This window comes from Nicotiana tomentosiformis, chromosome 2, assembly GCF_000390325.3.
Source record: "Nicotiana tomentosiformis chromosome 2, ASM39032v3, whole genome shotgun sequence".
Taxonomy (NCBI): domain Eukaryota; kingdom Viridiplantae; phylum Streptophyta; class Magnoliopsida; order Solanales; family Solanaceae; genus Nicotiana; species Nicotiana tomentosiformis.
In genome coordinates, this window is record NC_090813.1 from 10,287,588 (window position 1) to 10,315,044 (window position 27,457).

At 38.9% G+C, this 27,457-nt stretch overlaps 2 protein-coding genes across 2 annotated transcripts; one reads left to right on the plus strand and one right to left on the minus strand.

Moving 5' to 3' along the window:
• Positions 1–1,416: 1,416 nt before the first annotated feature.
• Positions 1,417–3,669, plus strand: LOC104111979 (WAT1-related protein At5g07050-like). The gene is made up of 6 exons (XM_009621803.4): positions 1,417–1,751; positions 1,846–2,025; positions 2,319–2,556; positions 2,680–2,838; positions 2,932–3,083; positions 3,158–3,669. The coding sequence occupies exons 1-6, from the start codon at positions 1,552–1,554 to the stop codon at positions 3,450–3,452; spliced, it is 1,224 nt and encodes a 407-aa protein (XP_009620098.2). The 5' UTR covers positions 1,417–1,551; the 3' UTR covers positions 3,453–3,669.
• A 9,825-nt stretch (positions 3,670–13,494) lies between these two features.
• LOC138904333 (uncharacterized) lies at positions 13,495–13,926 on the minus strand. The gene has a single exon (XM_070192834.1). The coding sequence runs from the start codon at positions 13,924–13,926 to the stop codon at positions 13,495–13,497; it is 432 nt and encodes a 143-aa protein (XP_070048935.1).
• Positions 13,927–27,457: the final 13,531 nt, after the last annotated feature.

Here is a 27,457-nt window from a genome sequence, read left to right on the forward strand (position 1 = left end):
TTAATTTAGAGTCAAGTAACTTATTAAAAGAAGTAAACTCACAAACCCATAAACTTCAAATTATAGCTCCACCTCTGATGATTAATTTGATCTCTTCGTTCAGTTGATTGGACGTACAAAACCCCAAGTTGCAATATATAGTAGCAGTAGTGGTGGTGGAGGAGGTTCTAGTCGCAGAAGGAGAAGTAGAGAAGAGGGGTAAAATGGGTTGGGAGTGGCGAGGTGACAAATTGCGTGATGTACACCACGCCAGTACCATGTGGGCGTCTATCTTGGACAGAAAAGGGGTAAATTTAACAACAACAACCCAGTATAATCTTACTAGTGGGATCTCGGGAGGGTAGTTTGTACGCAGATCCTCGGCTCCCTTCCTTCAAGAACTCCCTACCTTACTCTTGGGGTGACTCAAACTCACAACTTCTTGGTTGGAAGTGGAGGTGCTTACCACCATAGCAACCCACTCTTGTTTGGTAAATTTAAGTTACTTGAGTAATATTTGGGGTGTTTTGGTACAACTAATATAGCAGAGGGTAAAATTGATCTTTTCCTCATAGTAGAAGAGCAAATTTGTCCCTTTTCCTTTGAAAGATTAATGATAACAAGTCATTATTCAAAATTTCAAACTGTAATGTTAATTCAATCATAATGCTTTCACGACTACTAATGAATTTGACATTCTTTACTTCACGTTAATTATGTGAAAAAGAAAATTACTTGAGTATCCACTAAACCGAGAAATCTAATCTAATAAAAGTATACAAGTAACCGGTGACTGGATGCCGCATCTCGGAGTGACGATGGCTGACGGGCCCCACCTTAAAAGTATGGACCCCACCATAAATTAATTTGAGTCTGGCATCAGCGCACTAAACTCATCTTTAATTTTAATTTGGCCCCTCTAAAATCACTTAGATGCAGTAATAATAATAATAATAATAATAATAATGGCAATAGTCTTCGAATGATGTGGTGGATCAATTTATATTCTTACACTTTTAACCAGAGGTAGATATCAAACCTTGAGAGTGGAGTATTTTTTGGTAATTAACGTTTTTATCCACCTTAATAAAGCTACGGAGCGTGAATCTGAATTAGTTAGATTAGCATGATAATAACAACAATTACTATATAATTTTTGATAACACATTAATTTGTAAGTCGGACCTCATAGCTCCCTTTAATGGATATATTTACCATATAAAAAAAACCAAATGAGAATATTCAATTAGATGCAATGGAGATAGTACAAATTACACTCACTTATGACTGTGAGATTCACACACGGTTAAAAGTTGAAACACTTGCTTTTAATTGATTGCATAGTGTATTCCACTATATGGAAAAAAGAAGACGCATTACTTACATATATGGTTTAATAATTTGCTTGTCTATAAATATGTTGCATGTCTCATTTCTTCTCCCTAGGAAAAACACAAATCTACTCTAAGACTTGAGTGTTTTCCTCCCTTTTTCATTTCATCAACTCTTTATACTACTTCTCTGTATAATTAAGACTTCAAGATTTAACTGAAGAAAAACAAAGAAAGAAAAATGGAGGGCGAATGTAGTTGCAGTTTTTACCAAAGGGCTAAGCCTTATATAGCCATGATTTCCTTGCAATTTGGCTATGCAGGAATGAATATTATTACAAAAGTTTCTCTTAATAGGGGAATGAGTCATTATGTTCTTGTTGTGTATAGACATGCTTTTGCTACTGCAGTTATTGCTCCCTTTGCTCTTATTCTTGAAAGGTAAATTACCCCACAAAAATAAGAAATTTTGAAGCTTTTGTTACAATTCTTGAAAGAGTAGCAAAAACTGATAAGTCTTTAAATTTGTTGACAGAAAAATTAGGCCAAAGATGTCACTCATGATGTTCTTGCAAATATTTGTATTGGGTCTTTTGGGGCCAGTGATTGATCAAAATTTTTACTATGCTGGACTCAAATATACATCTCCAACATTTTCATGTGCTATGAGCAACATGCTACCTGCTATGACATTTGTCATGGCAGTCCTCTGCAGGTACATATATTGTTCAACATTTTTATCTTATAACGGTATTGTCCGGACCGGAAGGGGAGAACCTTAGCGTAACTGATAATGTTGTTACAATGTGACCAGGAGGTCACGGGTTTAATATAAGCCGTGGAAACAGCCTCTTGCAGAAATGCAGGGTAAAGCTGCGTACTATAGACCCTTGTAGTTCCGGACCTCGTACATAGCGGAAACTTAGTGCACCAGGCGTCCCTTTTTACTGTCCGAACCAGTTTGTTCTTTTTCGGAAGTTTTGGACTAATTATAAGGATTGTTTTTAGGATGGAGAAGGTGGACTTGAAGAAATTTAGATGCCAAGCAAAAGTGTTGGGAACAATAGTAACTGTAGCTGGAGCCATGTTAATGACATTGTACAAAGGCCATGTTGTTAACTTGTTATGGTCAACTAATTCTAATGTCCCTGAAGTCAGTGGAGCTAATTCTGATAAAGATTGGGTTAAAGGCTCAATTCTCCTCATTTTTGCAACTCTTGCTTGGGCTTCTTTCTTCATTCTTCAGGTATATATGCTGTACATTACAAGTTACAAAACCTTCCTTTTTCTTTTCCCCCTTTTCAGGGAATTTTTGTTTTTGTATATTTTTGTATGATGGTTAAAAGTAGTTTAATACTATTGGTTACAGGCTATCACAATGAGGAAATATACAGCTCCATTATCTTTAACTGCACTTGTTTGCTTCCTGGGAACCTTGCAATCTATTGCTGTCACATTTGTAATGGAGCACGAGCCTTCTGTTTGGACTATTGGTTTTGACATGAATCTACTAGCTGCTGCCTATGCTGTAAGTTTAATTTCTTCCTTTCAATTTGGACTATTGGTTTTGCCAAAATAAGTATATAAGAAATGATGAATAACAAATTATTTTAATTTTCAGGGAATAGTATCATCAAGTATAGCATACTATGTACAAGGTCTTGTAATGGAGAAAAGAGGACCAGTTTTTGTGACTGCTTTTAGTCCTTTAATGATGATTATTGTTGCAATCATGGGCTCTTTTATTCTTGCTGAAAAAATCTATATTGGAGGGTAATTTCAAATCTTTTCTGGTTTTATTTTCATTTAGTAAACTGAATATTAATTATTTTCTCTTTTGGGTTCAGAATTCTTGGTGCAGTGCTCATAGTGGCAGGGCTATACTCAGTTCTGTGGGGAAAATACAAGGAGTATAAGGAGAAGGAAATTGAGGAGTCAATAATTCCTGAAGCAGTGAAGGGAGTAATTAAAGGAAACAATCAAATGGTTATTCTTGCAAATATTGAAGGAATTAATGATATAGAAATGCAGAAAAGTAGTGAAGGAAAAAGAATTGAAGCAACTTCAGCATCAGTGGCTATCAGTTTTCCCATGCCACACCCCCAAATGTTGGCTAGGGAAGCACCAAAAGGCTTGATATAATAAATTACATATGAGGAGATGATGGGAAAAAAGAAATAGAAGGAAGAGGCAACAGACTGCCATTTTGTCCTACTTTTTACTTTTTTCCCTTTCTCTTAATTTTGATATTACAAATATGTTTAGAGCAATTTACTCTTCTCCTAACCTTAAGCTTGTAAAAAATAACAAGTGCTCTCTCTATTGAAAGATATAGATTTTGAAAGCTTTGATATTGCCATATTGATATCCAGTTATCCTATACAGGTTATAAATACGTTTACATATTAATCACATACATACATATAAATACATACTATATATGTCGGTTTTAATTTTTATATGATGAAAAAATATTACCCTCGCGTGAGTCAATGTCAGCCTAAAAGTAACTAAAAGATAGCTAACCATAAAGTGGAATTAATATCCTGGAAAATAACATAATCTTTATGCAATTCTTTGATATCAATATATGCTTAAATTGACAACTCTACAAAATTAAATTAAACTTTTGGATTGGATGCTTAAATTCGTTTAAGCAGTTCTTTGATAAAACACGAAACTGCATGCTTTCCTTCACATTGATTTAAATTCTTGTAAATGTCAATTATCAATTGCATGTGTAAGCATCCTCCTACGTTGGTAAAGAAAATGAGCACGAGACATTTCTCACTAGCAAGTCAATTATTGTTGTTATCTTCTGCCAAAAATGCTTTCTGACATTGGAACTATCATTATTTTCTCTTCTTATATAGAAGAAAGAACACCGTACTTTGCATATCTATATAAAGTTAGATTAGGTTTCATGTTTCTATTGGTTATGATTAGCAAGTTTTGGGGTGCCACACAACTCAATAATGGATCTTAGTTTACTGAGCATAAGCTTGGAAAAAATGTAGTGTTTTTTATTTATTTAACCATATGATATTAGATATTTACTGACTCGACTAATTTTGAATTTTTTTTGGTGGAATGAAAGTTTTTTATTCATCGCCATAATAAAGTACAATGAGAAAAAAACACTCTATCATCTAGCTATATAAAGAAAGTTCCGTACTTACTCGGTTATGTCCAAGTAAATCTATTTGTTATTCTATTCATGTACAAGTATTTGTCCTGCCTATCTCCTATCCATCTATATACTTCTTCCAGCCATATCCTATCCTTGTCCCTTTTTCGCATGCTGAGTATCTCCACTACTCGAACTCTGCATTCTTCTTTGATTTAATCACATACTTAATGGTAGGCTATAATTTTGTGTTTTAGTCGATTATTGTACTCTAATTTACTGTACTTTAATTGAGTTGGAGCTTTAATCGCTAGTGTTTTACACTAATTATGTGTTTTATGCCCTGTAGGAGTGATTCCGATCTATGTAGATGTTGTGGAATGAATTCATGCTATTTTAGAGCTTTGAAATCTAAGTAAAAGCATAAGGATTAAGTTGGGATCGTGTTCGGGGATCAACGGATGATAGTGCACTTTAAGAACGAAATGAAGAATCGAGTAGGCATACTGCGCATTGTCCAGTAAAATGCACATAAATTTTAGCTCAGAAATCCGTTTGGGCTCCACAATATATCGTTGGAAAGTAATTTTAAAGGGTTACAACTTTCATGTTTTACACTTTCCCAAATTCCAAACTGATACCACCCAGGTGCGCGACCAAGTGCGCGATCGCGCACTGGGCGCACACTTAGGGCAAAACGGTGTGCAAAATACGCGACCAAGTGCGCGAGCAAGTCCCCAGGTATGTGACCACGCATGTCCTATCCGGGAAGAGTCCTATTTTGCTAAGAAAATGGTAGTTTCGTCCGTTTTTGTTTTGGGGGCGCATTAAATACCCCAAAATACTATTTTAGAAGGACTTTTGACATACCTTAGACCTAGAGAAGCTAAGGAGAAGAAGAGAAATAAGAGCACAAGGATTTCATCATTCCTTCCTCACTCAAGATCCGGGTTTGGATTGTATTTATGTTTTCCTATACTTTTATTTCATTTGTGAAGAACTTCTCCATGTCTATGGAATAGAACCTTTTGGGTTTTGATGGATTTGGTGTATTGATGGTTGTTTGTGGATTATAACTCTATTTTTATGTATTTGAATTGTTTTGCGAAGATTAAATTATTGCATCTATGTTCACTTGTTCTTGTAATCGAGAGAGGCATAACTTGTGATATATTTGCACTATATTGTTGGTTGAGTTCATAGATTCTTCGAAGTAATCGAAAGAGGCTAGTTGAATCCTTGATTAAACCTAGTTAGGAGGATAATCGAAAGAGGTTCTCCTAAAGACCAATCCATTACGAATTCTTGCATATCTTTGCCAAGCTTAAATTGGTTCATATTGTGAGATTGAGACTTAATCGAGAGAGGAGTTTCTACTAAACAATTGTACTGATAATTATGTGAATTTGAGAGACTCACTTGAACAATGAAAGTGAATTATCTAGAGTTAGATCCTGAACAATTATCTTGCACTTATTCCGCCAAAACCCTATTTTCTCCCTGTCACACCTTCTTTTTCCCGAGGGATAGGGAGTTTTTTCAATTAAAGTGACATTAATCGAAATGGAATTATTTAATTAATCAGAGTCGCAACTTTGAATATTTTATGGTGTCCCAAGTTACCGATTTATTTTAAAATTCCAAATCGAGGAAATTGACTCTATTTTTAGTCCGCGAACATAGAAGACCGGATAAGAAATTCTGTCAACCCGGAAGAAGGTGTGAGGAACTTTCGAGTTTCGTGATTTTAGCACGGTCGCTCAACTAATCATAATTGGCCTAATTATCTGATTTATTACATATTTTAAACCTATTGTGCATTTCTTTTACTTTTTAACCGCTTTTAGTATTTATGAAATTTGTTTGAACAAGTCGCGATGTCGCGCACTCGTTGTTTTCGTACACATTGCGAATCGTGCTACGTGAAACGCACCCGCGATTTATAACATATTAATTTTTATTATTATTTAAAGTTGTGGTCGAGTTGCATGAAACGCACACTCGAATTGGGATTTATGTATCGTGACCATGCTACGGGAATCGTACCCATAGTCACGATGATTTATCCCTAAAGCAACTACGTAAGTTTATGAGTTATGGTCCTAAACTAATTTGAGATTATTGTAAGACCAAGAGTTTATGGAGATTAGTTGTGGAAGTAAGGAAGTAATCAGCTTTGTTATTAGAGAAGAGATGGGCCAATAGCATATTATCACGAAGTGGGCCTGGCAAATTTCTCTTTCGGCCCAATTAATTCAAATGGAAACCATTTCAAACTAATAACCCATGGCCCAAAATTCACGAAAAGAATAAAAGGAAACAAGGTCCAAAAGAGTAAAAAAGCATTCTTCATTTAAACCAAACTAATATTTTGACAATTAAATTGGCAACTTACAATGACGTATTGTCTCAAATTGATGTGTTAAATCATGATGGCATTGATACAAACATGTGATCAAAAGAAGTTACATGAAGCTAGATTTCATCAAAGACAATTTAAGAAATACTAATCAAGTAATGACTCCCAGATGAATTGATCAAGTTACTTGGGTTGGAATTACAAAAGCGAGCTGAGTTGTCAATATAAATACTTGAATCACTAAATTAAATACTCCTCCAGAACTACAATAAATCACGAATTAGAACATGTGTATGTCGAAAAAAATAAAATTCTTCTTGCTTCGAATTAACTCATCAAAAGCAGGGACTATCAGTGATTACAAATACAATAGTTGCTAGTGTAGAAACTTTATATGCTATGGACCTCCAAATCCATCCACTATAGCTTGCAGGCTTCCCAGAGACTTCAATCAATAAGTTACTTGGTCAGACCTTTTAGGCCATGACTAGCTAGCTAGATAACAACAAAACAGTCACAGATTAAATGACAATTGATTTTTAACAATTTGAGCAACTAATTATTTAACTGACTAGGCCGTGAATTAACAAAAGCCATCATCAAGACAAACAGGCAGCTTTAACTTAAGCCTTCAAGATAAAACAAGCAATCCAAAAGAAAACAAGCATAGGCAAATCTGGGAGTCAAGCACAACCAAATACACAAACTTAAACATGAGTTAACCAAACAGAAACAAACTTTCATTTATATACTCAACAAGATACTGTTAAAGAAAAACCATTACATACCTAAAGTAGGAAGGTAAAGGGATAGAATCTGACAATCAATTGTCAAGCAAATAGAAATGGAGTTAAGCTCACAGTAGGAAGGAACAACAGCAACACAACAGAATAGTGATCAACTAAGTACTCAGATCTCCTAGAAGTGAGATTCAGCTAATAACTATAAGCAGAAAATTAGCAAGCAGAGAATTCTCAATTCAGAGAGTTTTCTTTTCGTGTGTATCCCCGTCTGTCCCCCAGAATGCAGAATGAATCCCTCTTATATAAACTATGTGTGTGCTATAAGAGAGAATGAGAGAGAGTCTAGAAAAAAGAATCTGTCAGCTGAAATTTTGGGATAAGGCATCTTTTAACACTGAATTGGACAGTTGTCCCTTCAGATATTTCTCCATATTTTTCAGCCCTCTTAACTTTTAAGTTTTTAACCTTTTTACCCCAATCTGACCTAATTATTGTATTTTAGTCCCTCTCTTATCTCTAGAACCTTCTCAAACGGCTATAGCCCAAGATTCTTTCAGATTTAAAGACTAACTTGCCCTTCCAAACTTCTATAATTACCCCTCCCTTTATCTTGCCCTCAACTAAAAACTCCAGCTATGAATTCGAATTACAAAAACAAAAAGGAAAGAAAAAACCTTAAACCTTAATTAATTAACACCCAATTAACTAATTTTAAACATAAAAATAAGCACACACAAAGGATTATATTTTAGGAGAATTAAACCACACGTTAAAGAGAATTGCCTAAACAAACAACTAATTTGTTGATGATTCCAAAAAAAGAAAGAAAAACTCACAACATTAATGGAACTGAAATTCAAAGAGAAGAGAAAAGGAAAAGAGATATACCCTTAAGCCGAGTTAGAATAGCAGGTTGAAGACCAATAAGCAAAGGCAATATAAACACTGACTCTTGATTCAACCGGATTTCGCCAATCATGTAATGAATCGAAACTAACATCAGTAGATTGTTCTCGTTGAGAACAATCAAATGACGTTAATTTCAATCTCATATAGACCTGGATTGGGGAAAAGAAGAAGAAGAGCGGTCTAGGGTTTCAGGGTATTTTCAGATCCGAAATTTGAAGGATTTGGTAGGGGTTTTGGGAAATCTATTGGGGCATTAATGATAAGGGGAGGTTGGGGGTTGTAGGGTGAAAGTTTGGAGCAGTCTAGAGTCGGCCGCCGACGAGTAAGGTCTGGGAAACCTAGGGCGGCTAGGGTTTTGGGAGAAGAGGTGAGGAAGATGAATAATGAGGGATTTGGGGGGGGGGGGGAGGGGGAGGGGGAGGTGGTGGTGGTTTTAGACAATCATATGGGAAGAGGGTGATGAGTTCAGGACCGTTGGATTAGGAGAAATGAACGGCTGAGATTGGCGTTACTAAAACGACGTCGTTTGGTCATTTAAAGAGTCGGACCGGGTGAGGCTTGGTTTGGGCTGGGGTTGATTCGGGCTATTGAGAAGCTTTTGGACCAGTTTTGACTAAGACCAAATAAACTCCTTATTTCTTTTCTTTGTTTTCTTTGATTTTAAATTCTTCAAAATTAATTAAAAATCCTAATTAAATCCTAACTTAATTCTAATTTACAAAATTAACCTTCTTACTATTTCTAATATTTAACTAATTAATTAACTTAAAACTAATGAAAGAAAATTAATAATTTAAGACTAAAAGCTAAAAATATAAAATGACCATGGTATTTTTATGATTTTCAATTAGTAATGTAACTAATGAACATAATTAAATCCTAAAAATGGAAATAAAACCTAAAATGCTATGTAATGGATATTTTAGATATTTTTTGATGTTTTCTTATAATTTTAGGATATTAAATATGGAATTAAATGCAAACAACAATTAACAAGAAATTCCTAGAAATTCTATGAAAAATAATTAAAATAATTAGAAAAAAAAGATCTATTTTTTGTGGGGCAAAAATTACGTGCCCACAACTGCCCCTCTTTGCTCGGAAACACGAAGAGTTTTTGGGCAAAGATAAAGTGAGGAATTATGAGCAATTTTTGCTCGTTTGACACTCCATTCGGAAGCATTTTGAAAAGGTTTGACCGAACCTTGCTTTGGAGGTTGCCTACATATCCTTGGTTATAAAGGAATCAGGTCAGTGTAGTTCTGGGAATTTTGGTAGCTGGGACTATCGAGAAGCTGTGATTTCACTGTTGTTATTGCTTGTTGAACTCCTTATTACACTGAAATCCAAATAAAAAAAAAACTAAACAAGCCTATCAGCTAGGAGTTACAAGATTCCTATCTATCAGTCTTCTGAAGCTTGATCTTAAATCTTCTACAATCCTGTTGTGCATCTTGAATTGTCGACTCGCATTCTTGAGGCGAGCTTCTGCTACTTCTAACTTGAATTGACCCTATTGTTCAGGCGGTCTCCTGCTACTGACTTGAAATTTGAAATAACTCTAAAAAGAATTCCCTTATTCTCCAGGTGGGCGCCTGCTACTGACTTGAAATTTGAAATAACTCTGAACTTACCTCCCACATTCTCCAGGTGGGTGCCTGCTGCTGACTTGAACTTGAAATGAATTCTGAAATGAATACCCTCGTTCTCCAGGTGGGTGCCTGCCATTGACTTAAACTTGAAATGAATTCCCTCATTCTCCAGGTGGGCGCTTGCTGCTGACTTGAACTTGAAATGAATACCCTCGTTCTCTAGGTGGGTGCCTGCCACTGACTTAAACTTGAAATGAATTCTGAAATGAATACCCTCATTCTCCAGGTGGGTGCCTGCCACTGACTTGAACTTGAAATGAATTACCTCATTCTCCAGGTGGGCGCCTGCTGCTAACTTGAACTTGAAATAAATTCCCTCATTCCCAGGTGGGTGCGTTTCACTAACTTGAACTTGAAATGAATTCCCTTATTCTCCAGGTGGGTGCCTGCTGCTGACTTAAACTTGAAATGAATTCTGAAATAAATACCCTCGTTCTCCAGGTGGGTGTCTGCCACTGACTTGAACTTGAAATGAATTCTGAAATAAATACCCTCGTTCTCCAGGTGGGTGCCTGCCACTAACTTGAACTTGAAATGAATTACCTCATTCTCCAGGTGGGCGCCTGCTATTGACTTGAAAATTTAAATGGATTCCCTTGTTCTCCAGGTGGGTGCCTGCAATCATAACAAAAAAGAAAAAACAAAAGAAATTTTCTAAACTATGCTTTCCTCATGGAGGATTCTTGCAGAATGAACAAAATTTCTTGCCTTTGAACCATGCTTTCCTCATGGAGGATCCTCACGAACGACCGAATTTTCCTGCCCCTTTTTTAATCAAAGGAAATTTTGTGAGTTTGAAAATATAGTGGTTAGTTTGTGGCGTCGTTGTTGAAGGTGTCCGCTTCTGCTGCTGCCATGCTTCATTCTGATTAGCTGCTTCGGGCTAACAAGGAATTATTTGACCTTCTGATTGAACCTTGACCACAAAAAACCTCTGGATGACCCGAATCCCTTACAATCACTTGTTGCATTGTGTTTTCATGCTGACAATTGTTGAGCCTTTGTATTTTCTCAAAATTCAAGATTAATTTGATCACCTGAACTTCAGTTATCACCATATTGCTCCTTCTGAATCATCTTGTTTATGATGTGCCCGGACAAACTTTGCCTTGTGCAATCAAGAGCCGGTAGTAGGCTTTGAAGTCCTTTCTTACTTGCTTTAACCAAACTGACTTGGAAGAACACAAAGAAATAGAACCAAAGAACAAAGTGAAGTGATTTTGGCAAAATAAACAGAAGAAAAATTTGAATGAAGATATCTATTCGGATGAGAGAGGAAAAGAGTCGTATCTGAGTGAAACAACTGGCTCCAATGATCATGTCATGCATTTCGGACTGATCAACCTAAATCCGTCCAACCAATCACACTTTCAGTTCATGTCATGTCTTCATAATTCAAAAACCGGCCTTTCAATGATCCAAGTTGTCTGTAAAGTCACGAACCTCATTCAACTTGTAGTACCCTGAAAGGTTTTCACCAACAAGCCTCTCTTATTTGTTCATCTCTCAACTCACTGTCGCCTTACGATGCCTGCGAGGGTTTTCACCAATAAGACTCTCATTTTATTCATTTTTCTTTGTTCCCATGAACAGAGTGTTACCCATGAACAGTGTTACCCATGATGTAAATCATACCTCTATCTCGCTTGACTTAGCATCCTCAAAGATTGATCAGAAGGTCTTTCTTTGGACCGTAGTGTAGGCTTTTGGATAGGGTCAGAAAGAAAGGATGGTATGAAGGCTCAAAATAATTTAAGATGAAATGGTTCAAAATTACAACTTTTGGAATTAGATATTTTGCAAAACTAAAACTTCTGCCCCAGTTTCTTTGAGTCTGGGGAATTTTGGATTTTTATTTTGATGGGATCGGACCTCAGAGTAAGGCTGCCTACATATCCTTAAAAAGAATCAGGTCAAACGTAGTTCCAACCTAAGAGTTGTTTTGTTTTTGTTGCTTCTTTGTTCTTTTTTTTTCTTTTTTTTTTAATATATTTTTCTCTTTTTTTTCTTCTTTTCTTCCTTTTTTTTTTTTTTGCTTCTGATTCCAAAAGAGGGGTATGAAAGAAAATAAATAAGGCTAAAAAGGGGTAACAAAGGGTAAAAGTATTTGTGTAGCAGAATAAAATGCCTTCATCATTCCAATTTTGAGCATGCCAAGTACAAAATACAATTAAAGATAAGCAAAGAAATCATACATAATATCTCTTGACTACACCAAAATTGATAGCCACATCCACACATTTGCCTTCTATGTCTGTTAAATACAAAGCACCATTGGGCAACACCCTTGTCATAATGAACGACCCTTGCTAGTTTGGGGCGAACTTGTCTTTAGCTTTGGCCTGATGGGGAAAGATGCGCTTCAATACTAACTGGCCCATTTCAAATTTCCGGGGACGCACCTTTTTGTTGTATGCTCTTGCCATTTTCTTCTGATACAATTGACCATGACATACTGCTGTCAATCTTTTCTTATCAATCAGACCCAACTACTCCAGCCGGGTTTTGACCCACTCACCATCATCAATTTCAGCTTCCGCAACGATCCAAAGGGATGGAATCTCAACCTCCACAGGTATAACTAACTCAGTTCCATATACCAGCAAATAAGGAGTTGCACCTACTAAAGTGCGAACAATAGTGCAATAACCCAGTAAAGCAAAATGTAACTTTTTATGCCATTGCCTGGAACCTTGCACCGTCTTATGAAGTATCTTCTTTATGTTCTTGGTAGCAGCCTCAAAAACTCCGTTTACCTTAGGACGATACGGAGTGGAGTTTCGATGCATAATCTTTAATTGTTGGCATACCTCTTTCATCAAATGACTGTTGAGATTAGCAGCATTGTCTGTGATGATTACCTTGGGAATTCTGAACTGGCAAATGATATTTGAATGAACAAAATCTACCACTGCCTTCTTGGTAAAGTAATCAATGGCCACTAGAATAAACCTATGCCCGTTTGATGCTGCCAGCTCAATTGGTCCAATGACATCCATGCCCCAAGCAATAAGTGTTATTGCATGCCCCAAGCAATAAAGGGCCAAGGTGCAGACATTGGTGACATTTGCGAACAAAGCTGATGCAATCTCGTTCTATGGTGAGCCAATAATAACCTGCTCGAAGTATCTTCTTTGCCAAAAACATACCCTTTTATATGCGGCCCGCAAACTCTGGAATGCACTTCGGCCATGATGGCCGAAGCTTGTTTAACATCTATGCACCTTAGTAGTCCTAGATCTGGAGTCCTATTATACAAGATTCCCCCACTTAAGAAACATCCACCAGCCATACGTCGGATGGTTCTCTTTTGATTACCTATGGCATGTACCGAATATACCCCCGACTTGATGTATTCCTTGATATCATGGAACTAAGGTTTACCATCAAGTTCCTATTCAACCATATTGTAATAGGCATGCTGATCACGGACTTGGATATGTAGAGGGTCGACGTAAGTCTTATCCAGATGGTGTAACATTGACGCCAGAGTAGCCAAGGCGTCAGTAATCTCATTATGAATCCTGGGAATATGCCTGAATTCTACTGACCTAAATCGTTGACAAAGATCATGAAGACACTGTCGATACGGTATGAGCTTCAAATCCTGAGTCTCCCATTCTCCCTGAATCTGGTGAACCAGCAAATCTGAATCTCCCATAACCAGTATTTCCTGGACTCCCATATCTACAGCTAACCTCAAACCCAGAATGCATGCTTCGTACTCGGCCATGTTGTTGGTGCAATAAAATCGAAGCTGGTCCGTCACAGGGTAGTGCCGCCCTGTTTCAGAAATGAGTATAGCTCCTATTCCGACATCTTTCATGTTAGCAACTCCATCGAAGAAGAGTTTCCAACCTGGATTTTAATTATGATCAACCTCGTCAATATATATCACTTCTTCATCAGGAAAATAAGTCTTTAGTGGTCATATTCTTCATCCACTGGATTTTCGGCCAAGTGATCTGCCAAGGCTTGGGCTTTCATCGCGGTCCGAGTCACATAGATGATGTCAAACTCTGTGAGTAAAATCTGCCACTTTGCAAGTCTTCCTGTGGGCATAGGCTTCTGAAAGATATACTTTAGAGGATCCATGCGAGAAATGAGGTAAGTAGTGCAGGACGAAAGATAATGCTTTAACTTTTGTGCCACCCAAGTTAGGGCGCAACATGTCCTCTCAAGTAGAGTATACTTAACCTCATAAGGAGTGAACTTCTTGTTGAGATAATAAATGGCTTGTTCTTTCTTGACCGTGATATCGTGTTGACCCAGTACACAACCAAAAGAATTATCCAGGACCATCAGATAGAGGATTAAAGGTCTCCCAGGTTCCGGCGGGACCAACACAGGTGGGTTTGATAGGTACGTCTTAATCTTATCAAATACTTCCTGACACTCATCAATCCACTTAAACGCAATATTCTTTTTCAGCAACTTAAAGATGGGCCTACAAGTTGTCGTGAGTCGAGCAATAAACCTGCTGATGTAACTTAACCTTTCGAGCAGGCTCATCACTTCGGTTTTATTCTTTTGTGGGGGTAGATCTTGGATGGAATTGATCTTCGACGGATCCAACTCAATACCACGTCGACTAAATATGAATCCCAACATTTTCCCGTACGGGACACCAAATGCACATTTTGCCAATCCCTGAAATGGTCGGGCTGCTTCTTTGACTTTATGATCATATCATCTATATAAACCTCAATATTTTGTGTATTATGTCATGAAATATGGTAGCCATCGCCTTCATGTAAGTTGCCCCAACATTCTTCAAACCAAATGGCATTACCCGGTAGCAATATGTTCCTCATGGCATGATGAACGCTGTCTTTTCTGTGTCTTCCTTGTCCATCAGGATCTGATGATATCCCGCGTAGCAATCCACAAAAGACCCGATCTCATGCTTGGCACAATTATCAAATAGAATGTGGATGTTTGGCAATGGAAAGTCATCATTTGGGCTTGCCTTGTTAAGATCACGATAATCAACACATACCCTGGTCTTACCATCCTTCTTTGGTACTGACACAACATTATCTAACCAAGTAGGATATTGAGTGACCCGAATGACTTTTCCCCCAAGTTGCTTTGTGATTTTTTCTTTAATCTTCACACTCATGTCAGTCTTGAACTTTCTTAACTTCTGCTTGACAGGAGATAATGCATGATCAGTTGGCAATTTATGGACTACCAGATCAGTACTTAAGCCTGACATATCATCATACGACCATGCAAAGACATCTTTTTTATTCAAATAGGGTTTTGATTATTTCTTCCTTGACTTGCGGTTCCAAATGCACACTTATCTTAGTCTCCCTGACATTATGTTGATCTCCTAAATTGATTGCTTTAGTTTTATTCAAATTAGGTTTTGGTTTTTCTTCAAAATGTTTTAATTCTTTACTTATTTCCTCAAATGCTGCTTCTTCATCATATTCTGCTTCTTCATCACACTCTACTTCTTGGATTATTATTTCAGAACTAGATTGGCTTTTAAGACTTGGCTAAAAATTTTTCATGTATGTCATGTCATTGAAACTAACATAAAAAGAATTGTACAAAAGAAAGACAAAAATGAAACGCTATGAGGAATAATGGAAAACGAGAAATTGTATTTCATTGAAAATAAAAAGGATAGAAGGGTTTGAACATCATAACAAGCGAGAAATAAAAATATGGATTACAACTCTGGAATAACCCAGATAACAGAACGGAAAACAAAGAAGACTACCAAAAATCCTTCCGGGTGGGGAGAGGAGTAGCTTCCCAATTGTTAAGCTCCACATTTGGCCAAACGAGCTGCACATCTGCGTTACTGGAACCTTCCCCAATTTCTACCATATTAACCTCATCAAACAGACTCGGGAATCTCTTGATCAACTCTTCATCAATGCCGACCACAGGTTTCGGGACTGATGATATTGGACATTTTACGGCCCCTGGCTTGACAAAAGACTTGGAGATGTGTGGAACAGGATTAGGGAGTGACCATACTTTCTATTTCAGATTTTTAGCCCTTTTCACGCACTTCTCTATGGGCGTGAATCCCAAACCAAATGTACCAAGATTTCCACGTGGACACACTGGATGCATAATATCCTGTAAAGATGAACCCAAACCTTTACCTAACACAAAACCATTCTTCAACATTTCATTTGCCACCATTACAGATGCGGAGGATAGCTTTAGACCTGAAATGCTTTCTCCCCTAGGAAACTTCTCAACAGACACTGTTTCAAAAGTTTGGTAGACCCAAGGCCCTTTATCATCTTCAGCTTCAATAAATGGAACAGTTATGTCATTGTAAGTAGATAATCCCTCATCACCGTGCACAACTATTTCATGCCTATCCCATTCGAAGACGGAACTGCCTTAGCAATATGTATCCGGGGCCTACCCAATAACAAGTTGTAGGAGACAACCACATCTAGCACTTGGAAATCCATAGTGCACTCAACTGGCCCTATCGACAATTCGAGCATTATATCGCCGACATAATCTTTCCCTCCTCCATCAAATCTTGAACACATACACTGTTCATGTGGATTCTTTCAGTGCTGATCTACAACTTTTGCAAAGTGGACAGGGGCAAATATTTGCACTAGAGCCGTTATCAACCCCTTGAGACAATAGAATCCTCGCACTTCACCGTGAGATAAAGAGCTCGGTTGTGTTCTGTACCCTCCATAGGAAGTTCATCATCTGAGAACGTGATCCTGTTTGCTTTGAAGATCATGTTAGCAATCTTTTCCAAGTGATTCACCATGATCTTATCAGGAACATGTGCCTCAATCAAAATCTTCATCAGGGCTCTGCGGTGTTCATCTGAATGTATCAGCAAAGACAAAAGAGAGATCTGAGCTGGTATTTTCCTTAACTGATCCACAATGGAATAGTCTTGCGCTTTCATCTTTTTCAGGAACTCTTCAGCCTCTTCTTCGATGCCCGACTTCTTTACTGGGATTTGGCTATCCTTGAATGGCTTGGCTTTCCTCAATTTCTCTGGGGTAAAACATCTCCCAGAACGAGTCAGTCCTCCGATTTCATTGACTTCTTTCTCTACTTCCTTCCCTTTATATGTCACTATCACCTATTTGTAATTCCACGGGACAGCCTTTGTATCAACCATTGGAAATTGGGTCATAAATTTAATAACAACAGGGGTAATACGAGCCCCTTCCACGACTACGACAGGCTTGTTCGGGATCCCTGTCACGACCACTTTTGGCTTTTCCTGACTTGCTCCAACGTCTTCCGGAGGACCTTTCACGACCAACACAGGGGGCTTCACGTTGAGCATGCTTAGTTTCTCTGTCACCCCTTCAACTGTCAAGGGCATTTCTTTGGTAGAGTCTAGAGCTTTAACAGAAATACCTTCACTAGCACGAATCATCATGACGGTCTTGGAAGAATTCCTGAAATCCCCATCCTTATGAACTATTTCAATCATGTGTGTCTCTACATTGGCTGGATAAGGATTTTTGTTGATGTTTGGCGCATCTGGGCTCTAGACTACAGTTTGATTTGTATCAATAAGCTCTTGGATTGTGTGACGACCCGACCAATCGTTTTGAGAGTTATAGCCCTGTTCCCCCATTTACTACTCCATTTGTGCTTTATAGTTGTTATATGATTTATCAGGTTAGTTGGTTCGACTCTAGAGAGAATTCAGGGTGAATTGAGACACTTAGTCTCTTAATTGAGAGCTTAAGTTGGAAAAGTCGACCGGATATCGACTTAGGTGTAAACGACCTCGGATTTGAATTTTGATAGTTTCGTTAGCTCCATTGGGTGATTCTGGACTTAGGAGCGTGTCCGAATTGTGATTTGGCGGTCGAGAGTAGAATTAGGCTTGAAATAGCGAAAGTTAGAATTTTGGAATGTTTGACCGGTAGTGGACTTTTTGATATCAGAGTCGGATTTTGATTCCAGAAGTTGCAATAGGTTCGTGGGGTTATTTTTCACTTATGTGCAAAATTTGAGGCCAATCAGACTTGATTTGATAGGTTTCAGCATCGTTTGTAGAATTTGGAAATTTAAAACTTTATTAGGCTTGAATCCATGTGCAATTCGTGTTTTTGATGTTGTTTGAGGTGATTTGAGGGTTCAGCTAAGTTCGTATCATATTTTGGGACTTGATGGTATGTTTGGTTGGGGTCCCGGGGGCCTCAGGTGAGTTTCGGATGGTTGGTAGATCATTTTTGGACTTGGCTTGATGAGTGAAGACTGCTGGTGTAATTGTTCTGGTTTCCTCTTACGCGTTCACGAGAGTGGTCTCGCTTTCGCGAAGGGCATACAGTAGCTAAGGAAGATTTTGTCCTTCGCCTTCGCGTATGGTTGATCACGTTCGCGTAGAAGGGATTTTTGGTCAGAGGCAACTTGTGCTTCGCGAACGCGAGTGTGCTTCCGCTTTCGCGAAGGAGGCGTACCTGGGCAGAATAAAAGATTCAAAATCGAGGGTTTCGAGTTCATATCACAAAATTGATTTGGGAGATCGGTAGAAGGCAATTTTTGAAGAGATTTTCATGTGGGTATTTAGGGTAAGTGATTTCTATCTAGTTTTGGTTAATTTACATGATTATGCCTTTAATTCTACCATTAAATTTGTGATTTTGGGTGGAAAAGTTAGGGAAATTAAGGGTATGGTTAGATTCATGAGTGGGATTTTGTGATCGGATTTGAGTAAGTTTTGTATGGTTAGTTTCGTGAGTGAATGGTTAGATTCGTGAGGGTATGGTTAAATTTGATCACAAAATCCGATCACAAATCTACCATCAAACTTACTCAATTGAGGTTTTGAATGGGATTTTGTGATCAGATTTGAGTAAGTTTGGTATGGTTAGATTCGTGAGTGAATGGGCTTTCGAATTTTGTGACTTTTGTTAGATTTTGAGACGTAGGCCCGGGGGCCAGGTTTGGACTGATTTCGGATTTTGGCTATAATTTTGTATTTTCTTGTGGAATTAATTATTTTAGCCTATATTGATTGTATTGTACTGCTTGTGGCTAGATTCGGAACGTTTGGAGACCGATTTGAGGGGCAAGGGCATTTTGGAGTAGAGTTTAGCCCGGATTTAGGTAACACTTTCAAGCTTGGTTCTGAGGGTTCGAAACCCAGAATTTTGTGTTATGTGAGTGGTATTGAGGTGACGTACATGCCAAGTGACGGGAGTGCGGGCGTGCACTATGAGAATTGTGACCTGGTCGATTCCACGACATTGTCTAGTGGTTCTATCTTGTTGATATCCGTATTTTCATCATGTGATAAAGTAATTGAGTTGTCACTCATGGTAGATATCATGTTTACGCTTTATGCTGATACTGTTGGGACCCATAGTGGTCGTTTATTACTGTTGTCTTACTGATTTCATTGATATTTCGTACTCAGTAATATTCATTCATTTTATATCATATCTCAGTCTCTGTTGTTAATTATTAATACATCATATCATTGTTTTCGGGCTAGTATCATGACATTGTGAACCCATGAGAGAGAGACTAGAGAGATTGATGACTGAGTGAGGCCGAGGGCCTGATTATGAGTGACATTTATGGGATCGGGCTGCACACCGCAGCGGTTATACTGATTTAGGATAGCAAATGGGCTGAAGGAGTCCCTCCAGAGTCTGCACACACCCCCAGTGAGCACAGTTGATATTATTGAGGGATGGATCTTCCCTAGACATGGATCTTGTCCGAAGCATTTTATACCTGGAGATGGATCTTCTTCACGGGCTGGATTTTCCCTACTCGGTACTAGGTGACTGGTGATCAATGATGAATATATTCCAGGATGGATCTTCCCTAGGCCGTTGGGCCATATACAGTACCGAGTGATTGAGTATTTGAGAGTGTGAGCAAATAAGGCTGTCAACATGGTGCATCAAATACAGCATGTGAATTGGCATGGTAGAAGTAGAGGAGTTATATTTTTCATATCATTCAGATTGATCTATTTTTTTTACTGTCTTAAGATATCTATCGAACTTAAAAGCATGTCTACATTTCTGTACTATTATTTTATGTATTGAATTGTGCCGGTTGAGTTCATCACTACTTTCAGCCCATAATTTGGGTTTTTTACTTACTGAGTTGGTTGTACTCATGCTACACCCTGCACCTCGTGTGCAGATCCAGGTGCTTTCGATGACGGCAGTTGCTGATTGAGGAGGAAGGATCTCGGAGACTATCGAGGTAGCTGCGTGGCATTCGCAGGGCTTGACTCTCCTTCATTAACTTTATCTGTATTTCAGGTTTTACTCCTTAGACATTATAGTAGACTGTATTCTGGCATAGATTCTCATGTACTCGGTGACACCCCAATTTTGGGATAGATTGTATCGTGTTGCGGGTTTATTTCTATTTCAAAAAGGTTTTCTTAAATATTAATTGCTTCCGTCTATACTTTTAAAGATCTTACTATGTTAAGATAGTTGAGTAGTGGCTTGCCTAGTTCCACGATAGGCGCCATCACGACGATTGGTTTTTGGGTCGTGACAGATTGCCCTCTTCAAATGCCAACACTTCTCTGTGTCGTGCCCTGGGGCATCAGAACAATATGCGCACCTCAGAGAATAATCAAGGTTCTTTGGAGGGGGATTTGGTATCTTTGACTCTATCGGCCTCAAGACTTCCAATTGCCTTAACCTTTGAAATAAACTGGCATAGGATTCTCCAAGAGGGGTAAAGGTTTCTTTCTGTTGTTGGCTTTCTCTCTTATAATCCGGTCTTGGTCGAAAGTTTGGACCAGTTGAGTTTCGGTAGGGTTGTGGGGGTGGATAAGGATTTTTTGGAGTTGGAGCACGCCTTTGCGGGTAAGGAGGGGGTTAAGCATATGACTGTGCATGGTGGACATGGTATCGGGGTGGTCTGACTGCGTATTGAGGGTCTTGTGGTAGGAAATAATGTTGGGATGGATTATATGGAGCTTGGGTGTAGTCTTGGGGTTGGGGTCGAGGCTGAGTATACTGGTGAGGCTAACCCCTTGGGCCATGCCATGATCCATAGACAACCATAGCGACATCATCCTTTTTCTTGTTGCCTAATAAGCTTCTTGTGCCACTTTGAATTGCTTGTGTGGTTGCTTTTATGGCGGAGTAGCTCATGATTTTGCTTGACTTGAGTCCCTCTTTCACCATTCCTCCCATCTTTACCACATAGTTAAAGGGCTTACCTATGGCTGAGATCAAATGGCTAAAGTAAGTAGGCTCTAGGGCTTGAAGAAAGTACTCGACCATCTCGTCTTCTTCCATCGGAGGATTGACCCGTGCATCTTGCTCTCTCTATCTGAACCCGTATTCCCTAAAGCTTTCACTGGGCTTCTTTTCTACCTTGGTAAGGGATAGGCGATCCGGGACAATGTCTATGTTGTACTGAAAGTGCCGAGCAAAGGCCCAAGCCAAATCGTCCCATGTGTACCACCTGCTAGCGTCTTGGTGGGTGTACCCTTCCAGAGCCGCCCTACTCAGACTCTGACTGAAATACGCCACCAATAATTTGTCCTTTCCACCGGCACCTCTCATCTTACTGCAAAATCCTCTCAAATAGCCCACGTGATATCCATGTCCATCGTATAGGTCAGACTTGGGCATCTTGAACCCGGCGTGCAGTTGGACGTCAGGGAACAAGCACACGTCCTTATAGGCCACACTTACTTGGCTTCCTATCCCTTGCATGTTCCTCAAAGATTGTTCTAAACTCTTCACTTTCCTGAATATCTCATCTTGCTCCACGTTCTTAGATGGTTTCTCGGTTTCAACAGGAGGTTCAAAGTGAGGGGTGTAGGAATAAGGATCCGGGACCTTGAAGGTTGGTTTTGGAGCATAGTATTGGCATCTGGAGCTTGGAATGCGGGTTCACTAGAAGATCAGTGGAGGGTAGCTTGTGGAAGGGCTACAAAAATATGAGCATGTGTGGGAGTAGGGTATGAGGTTATTTTGGCTGGTGGAGCATGAAAAGTTTGGGACGAGGTGCCAGGGTAGTTGTGGTAAGGGGTAAAGCCTTGTGCATGTTGAGGGGAAAGATCAACGGTACTAGGAATCTGGGCTTGTGATAGTGGTGGGATGGAGGCAGGGTTTTCTGTATAGTTAGTGGGGAATGAAGGTGGAGGATATACCCTGATCCAAGAATAATACATTTCTGCCATTTGATGTTTTAACCTTTGGACCTCCTCTTTCAGTTCAGATTCCGACTCCACAATCTCCCTCGATGGGGCAACAACTATTGTGTCCGATTATTTGCTAGTCATGACTGCCTTGCGCTTTGACCTGGTGTTGTATGGATGACTCGCTAGAATACCAACAAACTAACCACCTGAACAGAACCTGGCTAATGCACATCCAACAACCTTGTTAGTTTTGAGATGCTTAACAGATAGAAAATCGCATGTTGGGATGCAATGCACCTAAACAATTAAACGCTTCTATCATGTGCTTGAACAGTTGCATATTTTATCCCGGCCTTAACTAACCCTTTTTCACTCTGTACCTCTTTTCATTCATTTCTGCCTCCCTTTTAATCACTCTTGATTTTCTCATTTTGTTTCTGTTGCTCTTTTATTTTTGGCACTCTCTTTTTCTATTTTTGTTTTTGCCACTCTTTTCTTTCTTTTTCACTCAAAGTTTTTCTCTCTTTTTTTATTTTTACTCAATTAATTTTATAGCTATGATCGAATCCTATGGAGATTGCCTACGTATCATGACGCCGCATGAATCAGATCATTATATTGTTTAGGAAATAAATGCGAAATGAAAGAAAAGAATTGGGTTTTTCAATATTTTATTAATAAAAGACATATTTTTGGGTTTTTCTATTACAAGGACTCAGAAGTACTGATGACTACAAAAAGAAAACATACAGACTCAAAACAAAACAACAAAACAGACTTGACAAAGACGAACAGACTCGAGGAAAAGTAAAATACAAACTCAAAAATTGAAAAGTCAAGAATACATAAGAGCCTCCAATGCTATTCTGGGGGCCCGCGAGACATTAGCCAATCTCGGCGCGGGCCTACGTGCAATTTCTTCCTGAAGGTGGTCTAGTTCGGCAATCACCTAGCGAACAAAGGTTATCACGGAAGAAAAAAACATAGATCTGATCATATCTTTATATCCATGGCATTTTATTGCAACATAATCAGCTATTTCTTTGATTCTCATTCTAATGACACCCTTTTCTTGAAGCAAGCATCCAATTTGCTGTGCACGGGCTTCCAGCACCTGTGTGGCTGTGTTGTCTTGGTCTTGAAACTTCTGCACGCTCTCTTCTAATTGGTAAATCAAGGCATTGCGGTGTTCTCTTTCTGTTTTGAAGTCCTTTGTTTGTTGAACCATTTCATTTTCTAGGGTAGTCGGCTTCTCCTTTAAAATTGTGACTCCTCTATCATACTTTTGCTTCAACTGGTGGGCAAACTTTGTTCGTTCTTCTGCACCTCTTGCCAACTTTGCTTGAGCTTTTGCCAATTCTTACTCAGCCTTTGTCAGATCAACCCCATAATCATGCACTTTTCGCCTTAGGTTGGTTATAATTCTTTCATCTTTCTCATTTCTTACCAGCGTTTCAGCGGCTATTTTCATTTTTCGGATCTGAGCTCGGAGGGCTTCATTTTTCCGAGCCAACCTCTTATTTTTTCCTTCATCCTTAGCAGTATGCAAACTACTATCAAATTTGATGTTTTTGATTTGATCTTCTAGTTTGCTTATGGTGGTATGGTATTCCTTCTCTTTAGCTAACCAAACCCACTGTTCTTGTGCTCCATCAGGGAATTATTGGACATGGGGACTTTTGGCAGGTTGTTCTGGCTCTTGATCGACCCCAACTCTCTTACCATACCATGCCGTGTAATTAGACTCGACTTCACTAGAGGACAAATCCCATACCTGAGTCTGTGGCTCCAAAAACTTACATTGGTGCCAAACGTGGAGAACTTTTTCTTTGGGAATGCAGCCCTTGGGCATAGCTCAATAACCTGTGCACTCAGATCTTCATCGTGAGGGATTGTTTGAAATCTTCCCAATTGGCGGAGGACCGGATGCAAAGCATATGGCTGAATACTTCGAAGACCCATCAATAAGAGAAAGCTTACTTCGGCGGACATGTAGATAGCCTCGTTAACTGGGAACCAACTGAAAGTCCACTCAATTTTCTTTGCGGTCAAATAACCTAGATACGCGAACCACGCTTCAGTACCCTCCAGTAACTCATAGCCGTTTACCCTGTTTTTGTACTCTTCAAAGCAATTAAGTCCGGTCAATCTGTAGTTCATGTACATCGGGCGACGATGGAGATGTTCTACCATCCACATTTGCAAAAGTAGGCTGCAACCCTCAAAGAACTTTGCACCAGCTCGGCAGGCGGTTAAAGCTCAATAGATTTTTGAGAGAATCATCGGTATAAGAGTACCGTTGGCCTTCTTGACCATAAAGTCAGCCATTCCTGCAAGTCCTAGTTCTATGTGTCCATCACTCCTTGGGCATATCAGTGTGCCTAAGAATGCAACCACGAAGGCTAAACCCCTACGGTCTTCCCACTTATCTTTCTTTCCTTGGTGACTTAAACTAGTGTCTAGAGCCTCAAATCCATGGGGGTCTCCACACCGGCTATATAAGTAGTAGAATGTGTAGAATCCTTTAGCCAATTTTCATCTTTAACCTGCCGGTTAATGCTCAAAAGGTCCAAAAACTTATGGGGGTTATAGTTCTGGGTGCTACTGGATATTAGTGCCTGAGATTCCCATCAAAACCAGCGTATCCTGCCATTTCCTCCAGCGTAGGGGTGAATTCAAAGTCAGAGAAGTGGAAAACATTGTGTGCCGGGTCCCAAAATGGTATCAAAACTTCAATTATATCGACCCTGGGCGTAATCTTCAGAAGACCGGTGAGCCCACCTAAAGCTTTAGTCACGGAACACTTGCTGACTTCCCCCAGGTCATTCCACCACATGTGGAGTCTTAGTGGAATCTCATCTACGACCCGAAAAGGTACATTCTCAACTGTGCTCATTCTGCACATTTTAAAATTAGGGTAACTGGTTAAAACATGTGAATTTTGTTTTAAAACTAACCATGAAAAAGATTATACTTTTTTTCAAAATCCAAATGAAAACAAATCAACGCTACTTTTGCAAATACGGCCCTTCAGCACTTCGAAAGTGAAGATTTTAGGGCTGTGTTTGCTAAGTGGCCAAAAAATTAGAAAAGGACCATAGGCGGCTATTCTTGCAAAAAGGCCTTCCGGCGTCCCGTCGGGATATTTCTGGCTATTTGGACAAAAACGGCATACCAAACTTTGTTTATGACAAAATGACGGCATTTTCATATTTTTGGTTATTTTTGCAAAAGCGGGGCTGGACCCGATGAAGGTTGTACATAAAATATCATTGGCTTCCACAATAACCATATTCTTCCCATCAGGTATTGTGCCAGATTAGTTGTAAATGACCATCCATCACACAGATTAACAGAAGCTCTATGAGCTTTGGCTCTCTTAATCTTAGTTTCCAGGAGACCAAACAAGCCAGCACCACTATTATGCATAAACATATGAATATCTCTCTATTTATCTGACTTGTTGAGTCCCCTGACATTCCAAAAACTTATTTTATCCATTAGGTTGGGAATTACCCCCACCCCTCCCATGTCATGGTCGAGCCACACCTAGTTCTCCTCCAAGGTAGGAAGTACTGGTTTTACCTTGTCTTGGATCCTCTACATTCACACCTTTGTCAAGTGCAGCAAATGCATTCCTTGTAGGGATTGCATTGTCTTCATTTTGTTGTTTCCTTGACACCTTGTCACTAGATATGTTTTCTCCCCTTTTGTTCCCCTTTGCTTAGTTAGGTTCCTCTACTGCTTGTTTCTCCTTCTCAATTTGTTTCCCTCTCATTTATGCTTCTTCCTTGTGAATCTTCCTACAATTTTGCAGTTTATGTCCAAAATTCTTACATTTTGGACATAATGTAGGCTTCCATTCATAGTACACCTCTTGCTTCACTATTTTCCCTAATTTATTTTCAAACATGACTTGTGTAGGATATCGCTGACTTGTCGACATTTCAACTAGCACCCTTGCAAATGCTAGTCGTTCCTTGTTAGTTATTTCTCTGTCGGCTTTTAGAGGTTTTTCTACCATCCCTGATATTTTGGTAAGAGCATTCTTCCCCTAGTATTTGATATCCAATCCCTTGAGTCTAACCCACACCGGAATTCTGTCTACTTTTTCTTTGCTCACATCTATGTTTGGTTCCCACGGCTTTACCACTACAGGCATTTTATCGAACATCTGGACTCTCTCCTCAATTACTTTAATTCTGCTTTCAACTGTGTGAAATCGCACCAGAAAAACTCCTCTATTGACTTGCGCAATATTATCAATACCCAACCATCCTCAAATCCTATGAAAGTAACCATCAATTACAGCCAGTGAGGGATTGGATCCCAGGACATAGCATATTACCGCTATTTTCCAGTATACAATTTCATTTTTGATATCATCCAGTGTAATTTTGACGTTTTTTCCTGCCAATTCCTCACTATTTAGGTTTAAACGGTCCTCCTCCGGTGCTGTTCCCATAATTTTACTCCATGAATTTGTTTTAGGGCTCAATTGTGCCTTGGTAGTCCCACTTGCCTCCGTAATTTCCGTCTCTACCATATCCGCCCAGGATCTACCTGATTTCTCACCGGTTTGAGCTAGAGGAGTCGCCGCCGAGACTTGGCTTAACCCCAATGGCATAATTCCTTAAATCGCATTGATGTTTCACGTCTTCTTCGCATCAGCTGACTATGGAATTCCAGTTCTACCCATTTGGTTGCTTGAATTTCCTACCTGACGTTGTTGCCCTCCTTCTCCATTCTTCGTTTTCCTCGTCATTTTCAGTGTTACCAGAGAGGAAAAGTCATTCTAGAGAGAGAAAGCTCATATAAATTGACCATAAGAAAACTTTTTCTTCAAGTGAATCTGGTGCTTATGATTTGCACTATAAAAAACTAGTATTTGAGTTTTTACCGCTTCCTACTATCAAAGAGGATTCAATTCTCAAAACTTAAACCTGAAATCTATAGTTAGGGATATATAGGGGAATCTTTATCATTTTTCCGAACCCTTTAATGTTGTTTCGGTTCGTTTAATGGTGAAAGAAACTTGTCAGCCAATTTATTTATATTCATCAGTTTTATGTACTCTTGGAGAGAAAACGTTAAAATACGAAAAAAACCTAAAGTATTTAAAAAAAATAAAAGATTATTAGAGAGTATGTTATGCCTTTTGGAAATTGAAATGAGTTAAATCAATTTTAGATTTTGAACTAATCCCATTTGGTGTATGCACCTATCGAAATGCTACATTGTTTATAAA